The 19824-nt window shown below is 37.9% G+C and overlaps 1 protein-coding gene across 3 annotated transcripts; it reads right to left on the reverse strand.

The window, feature by feature from the left end:
* Positions 1-7296: 7296 nt before the first annotated feature.
* Positions 7297-17599, reverse strand: fxyd5 (FXYD domain containing ion transport regulator 5). Of its 3 annotated transcripts, none has more exons than XM_016675064.1 (10): positions 17352-17599; positions 16051-16096; positions 13362-13430; positions 11950-12069; positions 11776-11826; positions 11195-11239; positions 10813-10842; positions 10651-10725; positions 10527-10563; positions 7297-9360 (listed from the first exon to the last, which is right to left on the reverse strand). In XM_016675064.1, the coding sequence occupies exons 1-10, from the start codon at positions 17406-17408 to the stop codon at positions 9336-9338; spliced, it is 555 nt and encodes a 184-aa protein (XP_016530550.1). In that variant the 5' UTR covers positions 17409-17599; the 3' UTR covers positions 7297-9335. The 3 variants fall into 3 exon arrangements, with proteins under 3 accessions (XP_016530550.1, XP_016530549.1, XP_016530551.1); XM_016675063.1 differs by having other exon boundaries at positions 10518-10563; positions 17352-17598; XM_016675065.1 differs by lacking the exon at positions 17352-17599 and adding an exon at positions 16271-16808 and having other exon boundaries at positions 10518-10563.
* Positions 17600-19824: the final 2225 nt, after the last annotated feature.

Consider the following 19824-nt stretch of genomic DNA (forward strand, 5'->3'; position numbering starts at 1 on the left):
TTTTTTTAAAAACTGTGCCTTCATAGTGCTTATCCCTCTTTTGTTTTGCAGTGCTTTCAGAAGACTTGGAGGGATCAGCTGACGGTATGAATTGCACATCTCACTCGGGGAAACTCTGAACAAAAAATGAGATGGAAACACATTCATGTTGATCTTAAGGTTACCAAGTAAATAGCAACCGTTTCTTAGACCGCAATAGTTTAGAGATTAAAATGACGTTTTTTTTTTTTTACATTAAACGTTTGAGATCACACCCAACTTCAACAAAAATAGTATTTCCTCATTGATGTGTTTTGAAAAGAATTAAGCATGGGTTTTTCTTGTACACAAGCCTTCATTATGTCTCATTATTGATAATAATCACCTGTTATTCAAACTGAACTGATAATTTTGTGTAATTGCTAGATTATATTGGCTCATATTCCAAGTATAACAAAATGAAAGACACTTTCTTTCACCATATTTATGTAATTTAGCCCGTTTCAGCCCCCTTCTCCTCTAAGTTCTCACTTAAAATCAAATGTATTTCTATGGCTTTTCTCCAATGTGTCAGACTTTAGTTGGAATAAAAAAAAAACATCCCACATAACTGCACAAGGACGTTATAGTCCTAAAAAGATAAGGGCAAGGGGAGTGGCTACCATGGAGACGATTTGTTGGCTGTGCAGCAATAAAATGGCTTGCAGAAAGAAGTCCAATGTTTCCCAACCCTGGCGCTCAGGACGCACTGCACTACGTGTTTTTAGATGTTTCCCTGCTTTAACACTCCTGATTCGGTTGACTGCAGTTGAGCAAAAGCCTGTAAATCAGCCATCAATTGAAGTCACCTGTGCAGGGAGTGTACCTTGGGGACTGGGGTTGAAAAACTCTTAATGAAACCAAATGCAGATCTAGTGCCTTGCAAAACTATTTGCAGTCTATTTTCTAGTGTTGTATGAGACTGAGTTTTACATAGTGGTATAAGAATAATGTATAATATAGAACAAACATATTTTTTTTTCTTTCAAGTTAATTACTTCAGAAAGTAATTTTATTTAAAGGTATAATAGCTTAGAGTGGTTTTGTGTTAATTTTGTGATATAAAATCCCTATGAAAAATATTGAATTGACTGGTAGTAATGAGACAAAATGGAAAAATTAAGATGTACAAATGCATCTGAAATGCACTTTGCATGCAACACAATTCAGTCATCTTTAGAAAGGCAGCATTTATATTCATGATCTGTATTTACGTTGTTCAGACTTTAAAATGAAAAGGTTGAGCTTGACTTTCGAGTTTTAAATGATTGCAATTGTCGCCTGGATTACAGAAGATGACAAATTAATATTTATTGTATTGTGTTCTGCTGAAATTTTCCAATTGTCTTTTGAAGTCACAGAAAAGCTTCCTGCACTATTTGTCAGTGTTTTTGTTCTTGTTTCGACTTCAGCAAAGCTTGGTTGATTTTGTTAAAAAAGAAAGAAGGAAAGGAATAAATTCTTAACAGAGTGAAGAGGTAGGCTCACCATGCAGTCTGTTTGTTAAAAACGGAGGGTAATTTTCCAGGGCTTTTCATCCTCATCCATCTCCACATTCTGACTTGCTTAAACCCAAGTAAAAAACAGGTGGTGCGTAATTCTGTGTGTTGACTCTCATGTACAGCTCCAGCCTCCCTTTTTAATTAAATTCCTCATTTAGAGTTTTGTTATTTACTCCCGATTTGAGTCATTTAGAAGTATGCTCTGCTTGTTCTCTACTTACCGTGGTATTTCTTCTGCTTTTTTTTTTTTTTTTTTACAGATTCAGATGATGAGGATATCGCTAAGAGTCGGGGTGAGTTTTTCTTTTGTTCTTTTTCCTCCACACTTCACCAACAGCAGGTTTGATTCTTGAATTGTGCCACTTCTTCTGACCACAATCGCTGTAACGGCAGCTGCTCACAGGAGAGCACGTGAAGGTTATGGCCTCTAATTACCGTCAGCATTGTGTATAGGCTGTTCCAGTCCAGTGAGATGTGCAGAGGGTCTGTGGCCCCTGTTGGCGTTTACCCCCCTCTAACCATTAAGCCCTGAATGGAATCAATTAGCTCTCCAGAGAGGCCCTGTGGATCCTGCTGAAAGGCCAATGAGCATGCTGATATCTCTGCTGCCCTGTCGGTCACCTAATCAACATTGGCATTCTCATTCTCACCACACGTCTCCCTGTCACTCCTCATCCAGGCTGTGATGGGCATTTGATAGAATTACAGACCGTTAGACCAGGGCTGCAGTCTGTCTGCTTGCTCTTGTAAGTGCAGCAGTTCTGCAAATGATTACGACTCATCACCGGAGCCTGAACCTTTTATGTTTTTTCTACCTTTGGGATATGAGTGCATAAGCTCAGACTGAAAATCTATAAATCTTAAATGTCTAAACGTTCAAATTAGTAGAGCAATGGCTTCAGAAAAATCATAGGTGGTTGTTGTACACTCGAGAAGAAGGATGTATAATGAAAACTGTAACTGTCCTTTTGTTTTGTGCCACTTAGAAATTCCCCAGGTTGAAGGCTCCCAAGCTGAAAATGAAGGTACAAAAGAAGGTCAAAGTAAGTATGACGCATTTATGTTCACAGTATTGATGTAAAGTTTCTTCAAACCTACAGTATTGACAACTGAAATGCTAGATAAACGTAGAACTTTATCCCGATCTAAATAAAGAGCAAAACTGAACAATTTGGGAGTCGCAAAAAAAGCATTTCTCATACAATTACATGTATGCATAACTTGATTCTTTATTATATTCTACTGTTAATATTTTAATTTTAAACTTTAAAATTGTCATGCACAAAGCTGGGATAGAGGCCATATCAAAAGCTGTGATGGTAAGCGTTAGGAATGGAAAAATAGCTGTAGCAGCATATATGCAATTTAATAGTTAAACGGGTAACAATCAGGATCGCTAGTTGTAAAGCGCTTTCAGAAGCTAAAATGGATAAAGATTCACCTAGTGGCGACACATGGTCAGGCGTTTCACCAACCAGAAATATTTTTGTCTTGGATCTTGGAAATAAACCAAAGGAACAAAGTTCTGCTCCAGAAACTCCGGTTGATTAGGGGATGCTCTAAAGGGGGATTCTTCACTAAAGATGGCCGACTCCAATATTGAATGTCTGTCAGTTACTTTTGACCCTCTATCGGTACCAGAGTAAAAATAATTGAAGTATTATAAAATCAACAAATTTTGAAAGATGTACGATTTTCTTTTTTGCTGAACAGATACTTGACGAGATTATCTTGCATACCATATGTTACTAAAAATTAATTTTTTATTTTTGTTTTTGGGATAGTCTTGCCTAATTAAAACTGACTCTAAAATGTTATTTTTCTTTGCATATCAGTGAAAGAATCGGCGTCCCCAGTCTGGATCGTATTGTAAAACTTTGTGGCGGTGCACTTTGAATTTAAGATTTTTTTATTTTCTGTGAAACATTGTACCATCTTTTAGTTTAACAAATACATTTTTTTTTTTTTTTTACTTTGAATTTAAGATTTTTTTATTTTCTGTGAAACATTGTACCATCTTTTAGTTTAACAAATAGATTTTTTTTTTTGCCATGTTTCTTTGTGAGTAAAATAAAAGTTTGCGATTGTTTGGATTGTATTAACATTTTAACGCAATGTCTCCCAAGTGATTTTTTAAAAAAAACGACGGAGTCATTGTGCTGACCTTGTAACATGTTTGTTTACTGTCATTTCATGTTTTTAGGTCAAATGACTCTGATCGTCATAGCTGCTGTGGTTGCAGTGGTGGCTCTGTCAGTCATAGCAGTCGCTGGTAAGCATTCTGTTTTTAAGAGTGAGATGTGAACTTTATGTTCCCAGTGCTGACAGATGTACTGCCTTTCAGTACTTGGCAGGGATTCTTGTGTGTCTTGTAAAGCTGTTGCCTCCTAAGCAAATATGAACTTTCCTCTTATGGAGTTGTGACCTTTTTTTTTCTGCTTGCAGCCATAATGTTGATGAAGCGACAAAAGCTGAAACAGATGCAAGGGTAAGATCAAATTACTTGTTTTATTCAAATTATTGGTTTACAGGTTTGTGTCTTAGTATTTATTTGTTTTGGGGTGGACTTCATGCTACGTCAGGCTCGGAGTCACAGAACCAGTCTGTTGGGTAACAGTCCTGCTTCTGTTTTTACTCTGTGCTCCACTTGGTCTAAATTGTCGATCTACAAAACCAAAGAACAGTCACGCCTGAAAGCATCATCAACATCCACCTACGTTAGCCCGTCTGGACTTGTTCAACAATTAGTGTTGCACTTCGTGCCCTCTACAGTCACTAGTGAACACTCCCCAACTATCTGTCAAACAATGACTTTGACAGTGCCACCGGGAAAGTATGACCCAAAGGGACAGGACACAACCTGTCCCGAAGCTTACCTCATGCACCGAGTCACAATGAGGCAACTGAACTTGAAAAATTAACCAGCCCAGTAAACATGTTCTTGGCGTCTTGACAACAATCGCTGAGACTCTGACAGCAAAACAACCTAAACCAGTTATGCAGCGTTTTGCTCTTAGCACTTGGCCTCTGCTTTACTGTAATTTGGATTTTGAGAAACCCTGCAAACTAATCAGTTTCTTTTGTTCAGGAGGTGATGGATAAATTGCGTGACGGAGGGTCACGGGGGTCTGGGGCGTTGCGGAGTTCGCAATCAGGTGGCAGAAGAAAAGCTGTTGCAGCGATGACACCTAAGCTTGTTGTGCATGCTAGGGTTAAATTCTTGTGCAGGATTAGTGACTGCCTCGCGGAGCTGCAGCCAGCTCCACCGGTGTTTGGCGCTGAATGATCGCGCCGTTGAAAAGAGGCTTAATCACGCAGCAACCTATGGCTTGTTGGATCAACAGTTTTCAGTCAGGTTTATAAGACCCACCTGGGGGATGAGCGGTGTTTTTGAGGCAACGCAGCAACCGTGCACCTGTTGGAACTCAGCTTAATGAGGGAGCCATGCGATTTATTTATTTTATTTTATTTTTTTCTTGCTCTTCTGCCGTTTATGGATGTTCCTTCTGTTGTTAATGTTGTCACTGAAAAAGAACCTAACATGGCATCACAGTGAATTAGGACATCATTGAAAAGTTGAGCTTTTTTTTTTTAAAAAGGGATATTTTTATGGATTCATTACATTGATTTTTCTGAATCTTGCAGTCTAACAAAAGTGTCAAATTTAGCTTCTTCATACATAAATTGTACATAAAAACAATTAAAATGATTTTAATAAAGAAACAACTGCCTGATTAAAAAATATTTCCAGATTCTAGACAGTAAAGTCACTCTTGTGTTTGACTAACCGATCAGGACTTGATCTGTCTGTGGCTCTCCGGTGTTTAACGGCAGAATTCAGCACATGTGTTGATGGGTTTTTCATCTCTTACCATCCTCTGGATTACATACCACAGATCCTCTACAGGTTTTTGGTCATGTTGGTTATCAGACTAAACCTGGGGCCACAGCCAGGTAAAGTCTGCACTTGCTGTTGTCAGGGGAGCGAATTGGCACCAAGTTTGTTTGTGCGAAAAGAGAGGAAGACTGGAGTTTGACCCAACGTTGATAGCAGTCAGACAAACATGGTTGCGTCTTTTTTGGGTGGATCTGTATCCAGTCGGCTAATGTGACTGGATAAACAAGTCACAACCCAGCTGCAAACGGATGAAGAGACAGGATGTGAATCAACTAATAAAACTTTTTGTAACTGAATCACCACGAACATAAGTGCACAACAGCACCAGGCATAAAACACACCATCATCTAACTTATTGCAGTCAGTGACTGAAAATAGCAGGTCATCTGGATATTTTGGACTAATTTTAAGTGAAATGAAGAGTCTTACTGAAATAATCATTCTCATATTGAACAAAAAGGCAATGAGAATTCATTCAACAATTTGATATTTCCAAATGAAATTTCCACATATTATTATTATTATTTATAATTAATTTGTAATGCTTGTCTACACAGTTCAGCCCAATCGATATGTTTGTGTCTGTTCCCTCAAGCAGACTTTTTTTTTTTTTGTCACACATTCTTTTCAAAATCAGTCAAGATAAAACAAAAAAGAAGCGATGTTCTCGAAGCGCTGAAATCAGCCATACTTTGTGCATCTGCCCCAAACTCTTGAATTCCCTGTATTTCTCAAAACTTTGGTTCTTTTAGTCTCTTGTGCACCTTTTTTTTTTTTTTTACGTCATACGTTTTCTCTCCCATTTACATGCTTGGATACGGTGCTCTGATCAGCCAATTTATTTAGAAATGACTTTCCTTGTCTAAAGAGCCAGTGGCTGTCTGCTGGACAACTGTCAAGTCAGCACCCTTTCCCAATGATTGGAGAACATTTCTGCATGTAAAATCTTTTGTGTGTGTGTGTGTAACATTTAAATCGACTGAGAGTTAATCTCAACCTTTTACAGCTGAAAGAGATGATCGCCTATAAACACTTGAAATATCTGTTTAAGAAATCTAAAGTTTCATCTTATTTTTAACTGACATTACACCACTACATTGGCTTTTAAATTATTTGCCAATTCATTTAGATGCATTAGTCTGTATTCACTCTGTCTCACCTTATTCTGTCTGCCACCTGTTTTTTTTTCCAGGATTTACTCTGTACCCACTGAGCAGAACGAGAAGGGAACCGTCTAGTTCCTGGCAGCGCAGCAGCCCTGCAACTTAAAGCCAAGTGAGGAGAACAGGCCGTTATCTCCCACTCTGACTCAGGACACCTGAACTCATTTGCACATCAGCCGTCTTATCGCTGTCCACTCTCTCTCTCACATCCCCATAAACATATCTAACCTATACAGTATGACTTTTTTTTCTCTTGTTCGCTGTTGTGCACCATTTCCTCTGGATCCCAGCTGTTTGTTCTCCATTTAGTCAGGGATTTTTTGGAAAGCATTCAAACCTTTTTTTTTTTTTTTTTTTTAATTGGATTCTGTTTGAAGAATCCAATTTGAAAGAGGAACATGTGGCTTGCAGCTTATTTTTGTTAAAATTAATGATTTAACTCAGCCAAACCTCCCCCCCTTTTTTTTTTTTCTTTTTCAAAAGCATAAAATGATTGACCACTTAAGCAGAGAAAACTGTAATTGTGTTTTGATTTGGTGCGTGTGGAGCAGGCCTGCCTGTGAAATGGTCGTTGACTGAGACAAACCGTGCTAATCCGCGCTAAGCCAGCTGAATGCTCACTTACTTTCTCATTCACTTGTCTGACATCCTCTGTTCCTGGCCCAACGGGAGGCACTGCGAAGGCAAAACCCGCTCTTCATCTTTTTTTTCCCCCCCAACGGTCCAAAATAAAAATAAGTGGATTCACCAGCTGAGCACACCTTTCAGCTGTAAAATAATCAGCCGCCATAAATAATGTTTAGTTCCCTCCCCTTTTTTTGTTTTTGTTTTTGTTTTTGCAAAGCTGTTGTTAAGTCATGCAGATTGTAAATAGCTTTCAGAAAAATCTGCAGAGTGCAATTCCTGCACTGGGAGCAGAAAGGTTGCTGAGAGGAAGGGTAGAAAACTTAAGGCAGGATGATTTGGGAATTACATTTTTTTTTTTTCTTGATGGAAGGGTGCTGGATTCACTCACATGACATCAATTACACTATGTGCAGGAAAGCTTCCTATGTCAGAAATGGTTTCAGATGAAGTGGGACAACCCCAAACCCCAAGTACTTAAAAACATGTTGAAGCAAAAAATCTATTTATTTCTAATAAATTGTGTTAACAAGAACACAAAAATTAAAAAGAAAATGGTAAAAATGTATCTGGTGTCGGGCATCAGCTTAAAAAAAATTATGCTTATGAATTGGTATAAAACAAATTATCCGATTGGTTGGAACTGCCTCTATCTGAACACGTCATTTATTTCTGACTAGGCTTTAATGCGTCAGCATTTCATTGATGCATAAACTGGAGTACAGAACATTTCATTTTGTTGCTAAACATAATTTTGTTTCCTGATTGTTTTATATGATACAAGGGTATTTCCTTCACATTTTATTTCCCTAAAATGTGGGAGGATGTTTCTATACACTTGCTACCCAATGCCTCTCTGACGTCAACTCTTTGGAGAGCCTCTTTGTTGTGACACTACTCATTGTAACGAAATGCAATACGTGTAGCATTTAAGCTTTTTATCATTATTTTACCAGTGAAAATCTGTCATTTTAAAAATGTCCTGTTCATTAAATTTAACCTGTTGTGACTGCCGCAGTTTATCTGGAAGAACAAGGTTTCAAAATGCAATTATTAGTAGTAATTGATTTTTGAAATAATGTAATGAAGCATTGATTTATACAATTAGGATATTCTGAAGTGATAAAAGCATGCAGGTCATAAGGAGTTAAATTTAAATTGTATATATTTACTGGGTGATGCGTCTCCATTTTTTTTTCAAAAAAAAAAAATGGTTTAAAGGGTCGTTTGTAAGAAATTCCCATGATTAGAAAGTAAGCCCTGTCTTAAATATGTATTAGTGTTATATCACAGCAATGAGTTTAAATCTGAACTTCATGTTAAATACTTGTATTTGTATGTGCACTTTTTTATATGTATTTTTATGCCAAAGACATTTAGGGGTGTGCATTTAATTTCCAGAGCTTGTAATTGATGTATTGTCTGCCAAGAATACCATAATCATTTTTGCACAGCTACAGACACCTTTTATTTGTTCTTTCAGTCATTAGAATGGGGAAACTGCTGTACATATACAAAGCTTTACTGAACTCTGGATTTTTGCCTATTTTGACATTAAATGTGCTAGAAAACCTGCTTGGTGTCTGTAACTGATGGATGCAAAGTTATTCTGCCATTAGATTCTGTTTATTCCAGGGCTTTCCTCACAAACACACAACCTCTGAGAGGCTTAGACACACTAGCTTAACTTTTTTTTTTTTTCGTTTTCAGAGTTTGCTGGACTGCCCAGCTTCAGTTTTAATTCTCATATGTGAAAAAAATTGAAAATTCCTTGGTGTACAAATATGTTTATTCATGGCCTTTAGTGATTAACTTTTTTCTTTTTTTTTTTTTACAAAAATTTGTTTCATATTTGACAATTAAAATCAGAGTGAGCTTGTTCAGGACAATTTAATTTCTAGGACAGTTTGTTTTATAGACATGAACACAAGTCCAGGTTTTCCATTTATCAGCATGAGTCAAGATTTGTTTACTCAAACTTCCACCACAGTTACCAAGCAGTACAATTAGCCCGTCAGTCCGCACACAAACACGTTGCCAGGCGTTAGTCGAGTGTTTTTCTCGCTGATGGACTAAGTCGTTTTGTAATTTCTTGAAACTTTCCATGGCTGCCATTGTTTGCACATCTTCTTATCCTTGGGCCACACGGTATGAGCTGAAAAATAAACAAATACTCTGTGAACAAAAAAACTACCGGAGCACCATTTACAGCAAGCATTGACATTTACTGAATAACGTAAGCAATGCGATTTGCAGTGTGCACGTTACTGTGTTTTGGTCTCTGAACAGTTTAATCAGAGCCCTTTTGATGCATAAATCATCACAGAGATCTCTGCTGCATTCTGCTGAACTGTTGTCTAGAATGTAAGCTTGTGACATAAATTAAATATAGTATGTAAATAATTGGGCATTTAATAATTTATTTCACCAATTAATTATTCAATCCCTATATGTGAGAAGTGCATATGAGCTGGTAATAGATGTACCAAGATATTAAAGGTAGTTCCTCAAAACTGTTTTTCCGTCATACCACTTCCACAGTTCAATATTTGCATTACAAACCAAATAAATATATCCACTTAGTCTCTTTTACTGTTTTTGTAGGTCTAAGCCCATGAATAATTTTTTTTTGAACTTGGATATCTTTTTACAAATCCTAAATTTACAAATAATTGAACATGCCAACTTCTGCTATTGTTCGGAAGGCTGGGTACATTTCTTAATATAGGCTTTCTCCAAAATAGTTATAGACTTTTGAATTGGTTAAAAGCTCAAGGCCATCCGTTAAGAAGAACCACTATATTTATTGTCCTACCAGCATTGACAGTTTATTGTCTGTTGGTTAAGCCACTGACTCATTTCTTCCATGACTGGATGCACAGCGAATCTGTGCTTCCCTAAAAACAACAAACAGTTTACCAGGACAGTCTTGACTACAATCCAGTCGGAGGTGAACGTGTGAATGAATGGGTGAATGACTGAGTATAGTGTTTTAGAGTCCTCTGGACTTGATAAAGTGATTGACAACTACAGGCCAAAGACAAAAATAATGACATGTTACATAATGTACATAAGTTAGCTGCTGCATGCTGGTTTTCCGATTTGATTGATTTCATGAGTTTTATGTTCTAACACTTTTTGTCACAAATGTTGAAGTAAATGCTGTAAAGCCGCATATCATTTAAGAATGTTACCCTTGAACACGCTTAAAGTATTTTGTGGCCGCTCTTTTTGTGATTGCGCCATGACTTTTACAGATGCAAATGAGTTTTAACTAGCTCCAAGTAAAGGTTGCTGGTACAAATTACTAACTTCGATGACCTCTTGTGGCACTTGGGCAGCCGGCAGACGTTGCCACCTGTAGTTGGAAATGAGCAAAAATATTGAGAAAGCTTCTTGACTGTCAGTGGGGATTACTACATAGAAAAAAAAAAATCAAACTTACAGCCAATGACCAGAATTCCCATAACGAAAAGCACACTGGCAATGATCAGGCCAGCGTATCGCAGAGATTGATAATCTAAACAAGTGACATTTACGTTAAAGCCCCACTCATGCAGACGCTAAGTACTTTCAGAAAAAAAGATAGAGAAAAGAGCTCCCTTACCATAGGTGAAAGGTTCATCCCACTTTGGATCTAAATGACACAAAAGGAAAGAGAAGAAAGATCTATTCAGGATTGAGTGAAGTCAGTTTGCTGAACAGAACGCATTGACAGCAACAACAACATCAATGGGGAGCAACTGTTGGCCTGATAGATCCGTTGGGTGTTGATGCTGCATAAAAATCTTATCTTTGGCAAACTGAAGCAGTGTAAAGGAACAAATATCTCATTTTGCATAAGCAAGAATGAATCTTTAGGCAACAGAGTGGGTTTTGCTCAGGAGGCAGGGAATTGTGATGGTGTCAGCAAGCCAAGGGATATTAAGACAATTGCAATACCCATGGCACTCATGGGTAACTGTGGTGCAGGAAGGAAATTTAGTCACCCCAGACAGTTTTCTTTGTGGCCGTTGTTTTCCCCATCGGTGACACTGTGGAAGGTGGAAAAAAAAATGGAAAAAGCATTACATAATTTGACTTTTTAAAATCAACTCCCATTTTTATGTATTATTCATAGAGTCTAATATTTATAATATCCTTTTTATACTTGAATGGCCAAATTTTAACCATTGCATTTTTTTCTTCCTCCAAAGATTTGTTGATCCCTCATGCTCGCAACACCGATGCATCGTTATTTCACACAAGACTCTAGATACGTCCTCATGTCTAACTTCACTTTCAACTAAGTCTTTCAATATATTAGTGAATTGAGTTTCACATGAAACTTATACAGAAGGCTTTTCACCCTTTCAGTATATTGTTATTGCAATTCTTTATTCCAGCCAGAGTCCAGCACTGTGATATCAGGAAAAAAAAAAAAGAAGAAGAAGAAACTGTATTTGCAAAGGAAATTGCAATTGCTTATATAAATTTGTTGCGGTCTCAGTTAAAAAGAGGGTTTTCTGTTTGTCGGCAAACTCAATGGCTCCACCAACTGTTCAAACTAGAGGTTGAAGAAGTGTGACACCTGTAGCAGATTTGGGCTTTGTTTGAGGCTCTGTTGCATTCCGAGTGACAGCTAAAAGGAAAATGAAAATAGAACAACAACAACAACAAAAAACACACAAAAAAAAAACATCAGGTTAGGCAGGAGTCCTAAATGTTGCATACAATTTGAATGGCACATCGCTCGCCATGCTACCTGTTGTTCTTGCTTCGGATACGGTGGAGCTGACTGACGTGTTCTGGGTGTTGTGCCCAGATGTGGTTTTGTCTGGGAGATTTTTCGGGGCGGTTTCAACATTTGTGGTGGTTCTGTTTCCTGGTGGTGCACGCAGAGAAAAATCAACTGAGGATGTTAAAGGAAACGCAAACTTTTATTACATAAATAGAGTGAGTAGATAATTCTTCAAAAAAAATAAAAAAAATAAAAAAAACTAAGTAAACTGAGTGATCTACGGAAGCATATTGCTGTCAATGAGGAAAATACATTTTTGAACAGTATTAAGTTATAACCTGATAATATATTGTAGAAATCATAGAATACACGATTGTTATATCATATTTTCAACCAGATGGTGATGCGTTTAGGCTACATGGACGATAAGACTCAACAGTAGGTATACCTGGTAGGTATACCAGGTTAATTTGGAGTACATGTGGTAAGGAATGAATGGCTAACATCATGGATAACCTGTTGTAGTGATACCTATGGAAATCATGTTATAGGAGTCTATAAGCTACATAAAATTGGGTCCAGGATTTACATACACACGTCACATCAACTTCATCTTTTGCCTTTGTTCCAACACACCGGGGTCAAAAACTTTTAACAGATGTCATATTTTATGCTAGAGTCACAGCATATTCATGTTAGGCATTTCTAACGTGATGAAACATTCCATTTAGGATCCTTCACATAGTACGCACACTGAAAATGCATAGCAGAATCAGCATTTACCCATGTCTTAATCCATGCATGAGGTAAAACTTGACCAACTCCTGTAATTTAGCCATTATACTAGCCTTCATTACACGTGCACTAAAACTACTGCCACCATCTATGTAAAATGATCAATTTTATACAAAGAACATTAAGGAGAAACTCTGGAAGGAAGGATGGTTGGTGAGATGTTTGTTCTACATACCAGGATTTCTTTGGTTTGTTAAATCAAATCCCAATGAAATGTATTGAAGTTTCTAGTTCTTATGAGTCAAAATAAGGAAAAGTTTAAGTAATATCAGGGTTTTTTTTTTTTTTTTTTTTTTTTTTTTTGGAAGGCACTGTAATGACACCACCCACAAAATAAAAGTAAGCTTTGGATATTTTTTAAATGTATACTTTACTTTATATAACCTAAACATTTAAAAACATAAGAGAGAAAAAAATGCCATTAAATTAGGGCAAACAGTAGATGTGTTTATTGTCATTAGTCAGAAAATGGTTACAAGAAAGCATCTCCATTCTAAACTCGCTTAGAGAGTGACATCTTGGGGTCGGCAAATCTGCTTGAGAAAATTATTTTTTGAAACGTTGTAGTACGTTTTAAATCAGGGGTATCAAAAACTGTGCAGGGTGCTGTAGATAGAGACAGCCAGAAGGAAGTGTCTTACCAGTGGGAATCATAGGTTTGGTGGGAGACATCGTTTGATCTGTGGGTGTTTGACTCTGGGCCCACGACACTGTGGAGAGAAATGAATGCATTTTTAATCACCAAACAGAAAAAATAAATAAATAAATAAAAAATGCAGTCAGATGAAACAGTGGACTTTCAGAGGAAGAACAAAGCCCAAGTGTTGTTTATGAGTTTCTCTAACAATGCTGTCACGTATTTCTTGGCTGAGGCCAGGCTTCAGAATATGAAGTGGAGGGAGCCCTGCAGATCCACTGAGCATGTCACAGTGGCAGTCCTGTCAGTGAATGGGGCTGTGAGGCAACCTCCAGCTACAACAGAGTCAGATTGTTGAGTGAGACCACGGGACAGAGCGGCCCATTGTCTGTGTGGCTCACTCAGCACCTTCCAATTAGTAATTAAGTTACACAAAACTTCTGCTTTGTGGGGGGCAGTGCATTGATTTTGGACTAAATACGTGAACTGGTAAAAACTGGCCGGATTAAATGTGTAATTTAGTATTTTAAAAAAAAAAATTGTTTGAACATTTTCAATGAGCAGTTTGTATGCAATCATGAGTAGCTGGAGAGCACTGTCTCATCGGTTACCGTAAATTTCTCTTGCAGCTTCAGTCGCAGCTGTTTTAGTCCTGTTCACTGCGTGAATGTAGACTTACAGCATTGTCACACTTCTGAATATTTAATCCTCTTTTTTGAAATACAATCCCAATTTATAGCTTAATTATTTCTTATCTACATATCAGTCTTCTAACATGATGGATTACCATTTAGACTATGGAACAATTTTCTCCAGGCCTCCAGGGAAGTTGGCCTGACTCCCATTCTGGTCTCAAGAGGAACTAAAAATCATATGTCCTTGCTTTTTTTGGGACGCTGTTGCCACCAGTAACACCAGCTTCACTGATGTGCTTCACTGAATTATTTATTCCCCTTCACACAGAGTCTGAGCTTGCAGTAATACGTTAGGAATTTTGAATAAAAAAGCCCAACAAAAATGGCAATTATGCCACTCAGAATATGATGGCTTGTTTAATCAACCCGATGCTAGGGCTAATCAACAAAGCTAATGCTAATGTAAAGAATAATGTAAGACAATATCAGCACTCTTCAAATCAAATGTTTATCACATTTGCATTTTGAGCAATCAGTCAGTCTAGGTGTGTCCCCAGGTGCCACAGACCACCTGTGGACACACCTTTCATGTGTGTGAAAGGGCGTGCAGACGTTCCGCAACCACATGGCCGCGCACCGACTTTGGATGAAGTAAGAGAGAGTCTTTAATCAAGTTAAAAAGGAGCCAGCCATTTTGGCATTGGCGCCTAACAGTGAGACAAGCAGGAAAAAAATAAAATAAAAGAAGTGTAAAACCTGGAATGAAATATTTTACCTTGATTGTAGATCCTTTAAAACACAGGTTGTGATTTGTGAGAAGTGGTGTGTGTGGACATGTTGAAATAAGGAAGTTCATTTAACTGTTTTGGGGAACTTTAAGCTAAACAACACTGTTTTTCTTTATGTGACGAACAAACCACAGCTCTCCTTGGAATAAATAAAAGGAACTTTATTCAGGAGCTGATGCTCTGTAATTTTGGAGCTCAGTACACAAACTTGTGCAGGACAGAGGTACCACACACCCCCGAACCCCCAAGGCAGAAGAGCAATTCAGACTGTTTCACAAGTGGGTGGTATGAGGATACATGTTAGTTATCATTTGTACCTGCTACTTAACATAATATTATCCAACGGCCTTGCCCTTGCCATCAAAATACAGAATATGCTGAGGTGTTTTTTTTAACCCTTTTTCTGTTGTTATTTTGGAGTAGCTGCAGGTACGGGCTCGGATCAGCCGTGGATTTGCAGGTAGAGCTAAATTTAGCTCAAATAACAGCACAGATGTCTTCACCACAGTGCTGATTTTGTCATTTGATGTGTTTTAAAAGAATCACAATTTTAATTAAAAAAAAAAAAAGTAACTCCACTGTTTTAGTCCTTTAAGAGTGGCTGCAATTAAAAATCTGAATAAGAAATTCTCCATCAAATACTTAGACTCGGCTTGCTGTCTCGAAAACTAATAAAAACGTGTATGAGGATGAGAAGAGCAATATTCAGAGTTTGGCCACTGAAATGCATTTGATGTGTAAAAATAACAGTACAGTAGAATTAAACATATTAAATAAGCCTGTCAGGTCCAGGTTTGAGGAAATGAACATAGTTCAGAGTACTTTGGTGGTAAACTATGATCACAAATTAATTACGTTTTAACCTGTGGATCTAAAACTTAGAATTAGCTTTTAGGGTGAATTGTTCACAAAACCTTTATTTATTAAAAGAATACAAAATATGTAGTTATTTCTTCACTTTCCTGAAAAGCAAAAAAAAGAAAGAAAAATCATAAAACCTTGTCTGGTTCTGGAAAACCCAATATAACGTAACGCCTCATCTCCTGAGCAAGACGTATTGTGACACCTCTAAATATATGACAATGTTTTAACAAACTGCTTCAAACTGACTATTTCAGTCTTTCAAAACTATTAAAAACAATACAAAGCCAAACAAAATGGAAATTGACATTTTAAAGTCAGTTGCTTGTAAGTGAGTCCAGTTTATTTCATTTCAATCCCTTTAATTTACCACAAGCAAATTTAATAACCAGGGGATTTCTGCACTCACCTTCTGACATGGCAAACAGAAAACATATCAGCACGGCCTTGTAAATCTGAAAGAGACAGACATTTTGCAGAGATGATGATTCATAAAGCAGGCATAAGAAGGTGAAAGAAGATGAATGTTGGAAGGAATAATCCAAGAAATAAGAAATATAAGTGTAATTTTAAACAGGTAGGCTCAGATCCATTTTTCTTTCAAGAGGCGGTACAAAGGACTTACTCACATACAAATAGAAAAACCCCTTTTTTCAATTAACCTGTTTGGTCACTTTGAGCATCCAGCCATGTCAACGGCAAGAGAATGTGCACAATGCGAAAATGCCCAGCGTCCAATAAAAAGCCTGTCTAAGTGATGATTGCAACGACACTGGAACAAGACGTGCAGTTAATGTTCACCAGACAGGAAGCTTTCAAGCTCAGCACCACATGGCCACTTCTGCTTCCTTCCTCTTCCTCTCTTGGTCCCTGAACGTCGTTACTCACACTCTTCAAACAATGTGACGGAAAACAGATCCCTACTTCTAAAGTCAAACTGTGAGAAACTTGTTTTTTTTTTTGTTTGTCAGAACTGAGTGACTGGGGAGACGTATTGTGCGCACAGCCCTCCCACATGTATCCGTGTTGCACTTTGTGGCACCGTAGGAATTACTGTATCGCAGTTTTAAAGCTGTCACCAATTAAAAGTTGGCATCACAAGATGTGTTGAAAATATTTTTAACATAATCGAGACCCTGAGTTTGAGAGTAGACATCTTCCTCCCCCTCAACATACTGCCTTGGTTAGAAATTAAAAAAAAAAAAGAAAAAAGAAAAACTTTCCATTACGTATGTCTGTCAAACAGGTATAAGACAACAACAAAAAAACAAAAAAACCCAGGACTGTTAACAAGTGGAGGTCCAGGTCAGAGACCAGGTTTGAATCTCCTCCCCCCTCAGAAAATGAAATTTTGATCTTTGACCGATCCTGGTGGCATCTCATCCCCTGGGACGGCGACAGCATGGCAGGTGAGCGTCCGGGTACGTCATGAGCTTTGACAGCTAAGATTAGCAGGTCGTGCCAATCTTCATTTCACTCCAGAGCATATGTTGGGATGAGGCCTGCATCCCCTGGGCTGTTCAGGCGTCTCTCGCTTCCCCTGGGCCGACCCGCCTTGCCCGTTTGTCACATCCAGCACTCTCCCTCACTCTCTGGTTTTTCTGTTCATCCATTTGTCTGTCAACCCCCATCAGTCTCTTTTGACTCGGCTTCACCCCAGAATCAGCCCTGAGCATTTAGATAGTCTTCAATTTAGACTATTATGCTTACCTTAGCATCCATCCTGCAAGGGGTTTGGTTCCAGGGATGCGTCCAAAGCTTCATCATCCACAGTGCTTTCCTCTGTAAAATGACCTCTGACAGGCGGGTAGAAAAAAAAAAAAACTGTTAAAAAGGCCACACCCATGTTGCTCACCACAACCACTTCCGCATCCAGAGACTTTGTTTCTGTCTCTCTCTCACCCACTCTTCTTCCATCTGCTCACTGAAGCAGCTTTTTCACTTTTACTCTCATCTCTTTGTGCAGCGCTGTTTTCCCTCAGCGTTGTGGCTTCTCCTCACATTTCAAACCACCCTCTCTAATTAACGCTTTTCAACTGAACTACCAGTGTCAGTATCACTGGCTCACAAAAAGGAATAAACCTCCTTGTAATGAGGACATGTACTAATATGAGGATAAATAAACACTATAATTACACAGCTTATTGATCTACATATTTAAGGTATGTCCTCGACTTCACAGCATCGAGGAGTTTACGAAAGCTTTCATAGAAGTAATTCTGCCTACATTTTGTTGCTTTTCTTCATGCAGGAATTATATACAGCAACAGAGATTATTAGGGGAAAAAAAGGTAATTCAGTACAGATATAAATTCTTCCTGTTTATCATAATCAGATGAAGGTTAGAGCCATCATTACCACCTGGTTTACTTGCTTTTTTGCCCCTGACAAAATAGTTAAGCCACTATCACAAGACATTCACAAGAAAAGAGGTAGTAATTGTGACCCAACTGCATTGCTCAACTGAGAGGCACAAACATAAGCTGTTACAGTAAACAAAGGCTGCAATTCATCTACATGAGTAAAGCACAGCCTTTGTCCCTCAGTGTGGGAGCAATTTGTACCCAGCTTACAAATGTCCAGTCTTTATAAGAATGTCAACTTAAACTATAATAGTTCTCCACCTGTAAACAGGGCTGTGAAAATGATTCGTCGCTTACAGATATCCTTTGTTTTTGCTTGTACCTCATATTTAGTTATTTGTGGTCATCAAAAACATGTTTTTATGGCCGAAAGATGTCCGAGGTTAAAACAAGATGTGGTTTTCATGTGATGATATGTGGTTGTGCCTCCCCATAGCAGCAAGTGCCACAGGTTTTATTTAAAAAAAGTTATATATAAAAAATAAAAATGCAAAATGTGACTAAAATGGCCAAAATATTATTGTGCATGTTGGGAGTTCAGCTGACAATGTTCAAAACCTAACAGTCAGGAAGCCGGGAGTGAAATTTGAGATCACACGAGTCTTAAAACAACATACTCTACACTATGCAACCAATAAAACCGGGTTGGATTCAGAAAGATAGTCCCTGAGAGCAAGGCATTGCCAAACCACGTTTTGCATGTATTTTCATAGCCTGGCTATGGAAGAGAGAAATAGGCTTACTTCTTCCTCAAATGACATCACTGTGAAACTTCTGTATATTCTGCAACACAGAAGTTAAATAAATACAATGAGGCCAATTGAGCAACTGTAACCCTTTATCAGATAAACTGTAGAACATATTTTGCTTCCACAACTTAGCTTATAAAAGCGACCTTTTACAAAAAGATCATTTTTGTAAAAGCTATCTTTTACAAAAGCTGTCTTTTTGTAAAAGCTATATTTGTTTTACAAAAAGGTAGCTGTTATATTTAAAACAAAAAACAAACAAAAAAAAACATCTTAAAACTGTCCCAGTGGGCCTACTGCCATTTGCATAACATCACTCTCATTCAGAGACAACCAATCAGCACTATGGTAAAAGTCTTAGCAGTGCCAATCAGGCTCATGTAGGTGCTGCTTACACTCTTCCCCTTGTTCAAGCTCAAGATTGCCAGTGTGCTGCAATGTGCAAATAGCGGAGAAATAACCTAACATTGCAGGAAGACTTCCAATTTCTGGAGTTTTTCGCAGGCCATGCCATCTTGTGGGGAAGGAGCATTTGATTTTTTTTTTAGGCAAACTGTACAATTCAGCAACTTTTTGTATGGTAACTAATGTCTATTTTTGTCTGTGCACAGACTTGTAAACTAAAATAATGTAATTTTAGCATTCTAAAATTAGCATGCTGACTTTTTATAAAAATATTTCCAACTATTTGCACCCACATTGTCCTGCTACTTCACTAGTACACTAAGAAAACATTGATACTCACCATGTTCTTCACCTCCTCTGCTCAGAGGTTCACAAGGTGGTGCCTTCACAGATGTATTCTCCACATCCTGCTTATATTGATGGATTACTTGAGCCCATTTTCCACTGAGCTCTGACATTAACAGGCCTTTTTTTTTCACCTGAATTGCTGTTTACTGGACATTGTCTTTCTTGGATGACGAAAGACAATGACAACGGCCATGTGTGTGGCTTATTTGTCAGCTTTGTTAACATGCATGTACCTAATCAATTGTCTGGGCGGTGTAAATGTGTTAAATTGTATCTGTGGTTTTCTAGGTTATTCTTTTTTAAAGTACAATCAATTTA

The sequence above is a fragment of the Poecilia formosa genome, unplaced genomic scaffold (assembly GCF_000485575.1).
Source record: "Poecilia formosa unplaced genomic scaffold, Poecilia_formosa-5.1.2 Scaffold105, whole genome shotgun sequence".
Taxonomy (NCBI): Eukaryota; Metazoa; Chordata; class Actinopteri; order Cyprinodontiformes; family Poeciliidae; genus Poecilia; species Poecilia formosa.

Excerpts from the sequence above, each read along its gene's own strand:
- fxyd5 (XM_016675063.1), bottom strand. The coding sequence starts at position 17,408 with ATGATGAAGCTTTGGACGCATCCCTGGAACCAAACCCCTTGCAGGATG. Across the intron at positions 12,070-13,361 it reads CAAACCTATGATTCCCACTG|GAAACAGAACCACCACAAAT; the intron begins GTAAGACACTTC and ends GTGCACCACCAG. Across the intron at positions 10,564-10,650 it reads GGGAATTCTGGTCATTGGCT|GTGGCAACGTCTGCCGGCTG; the intron begins GTAAGTTTGATT and ends TTCCAACTACAG.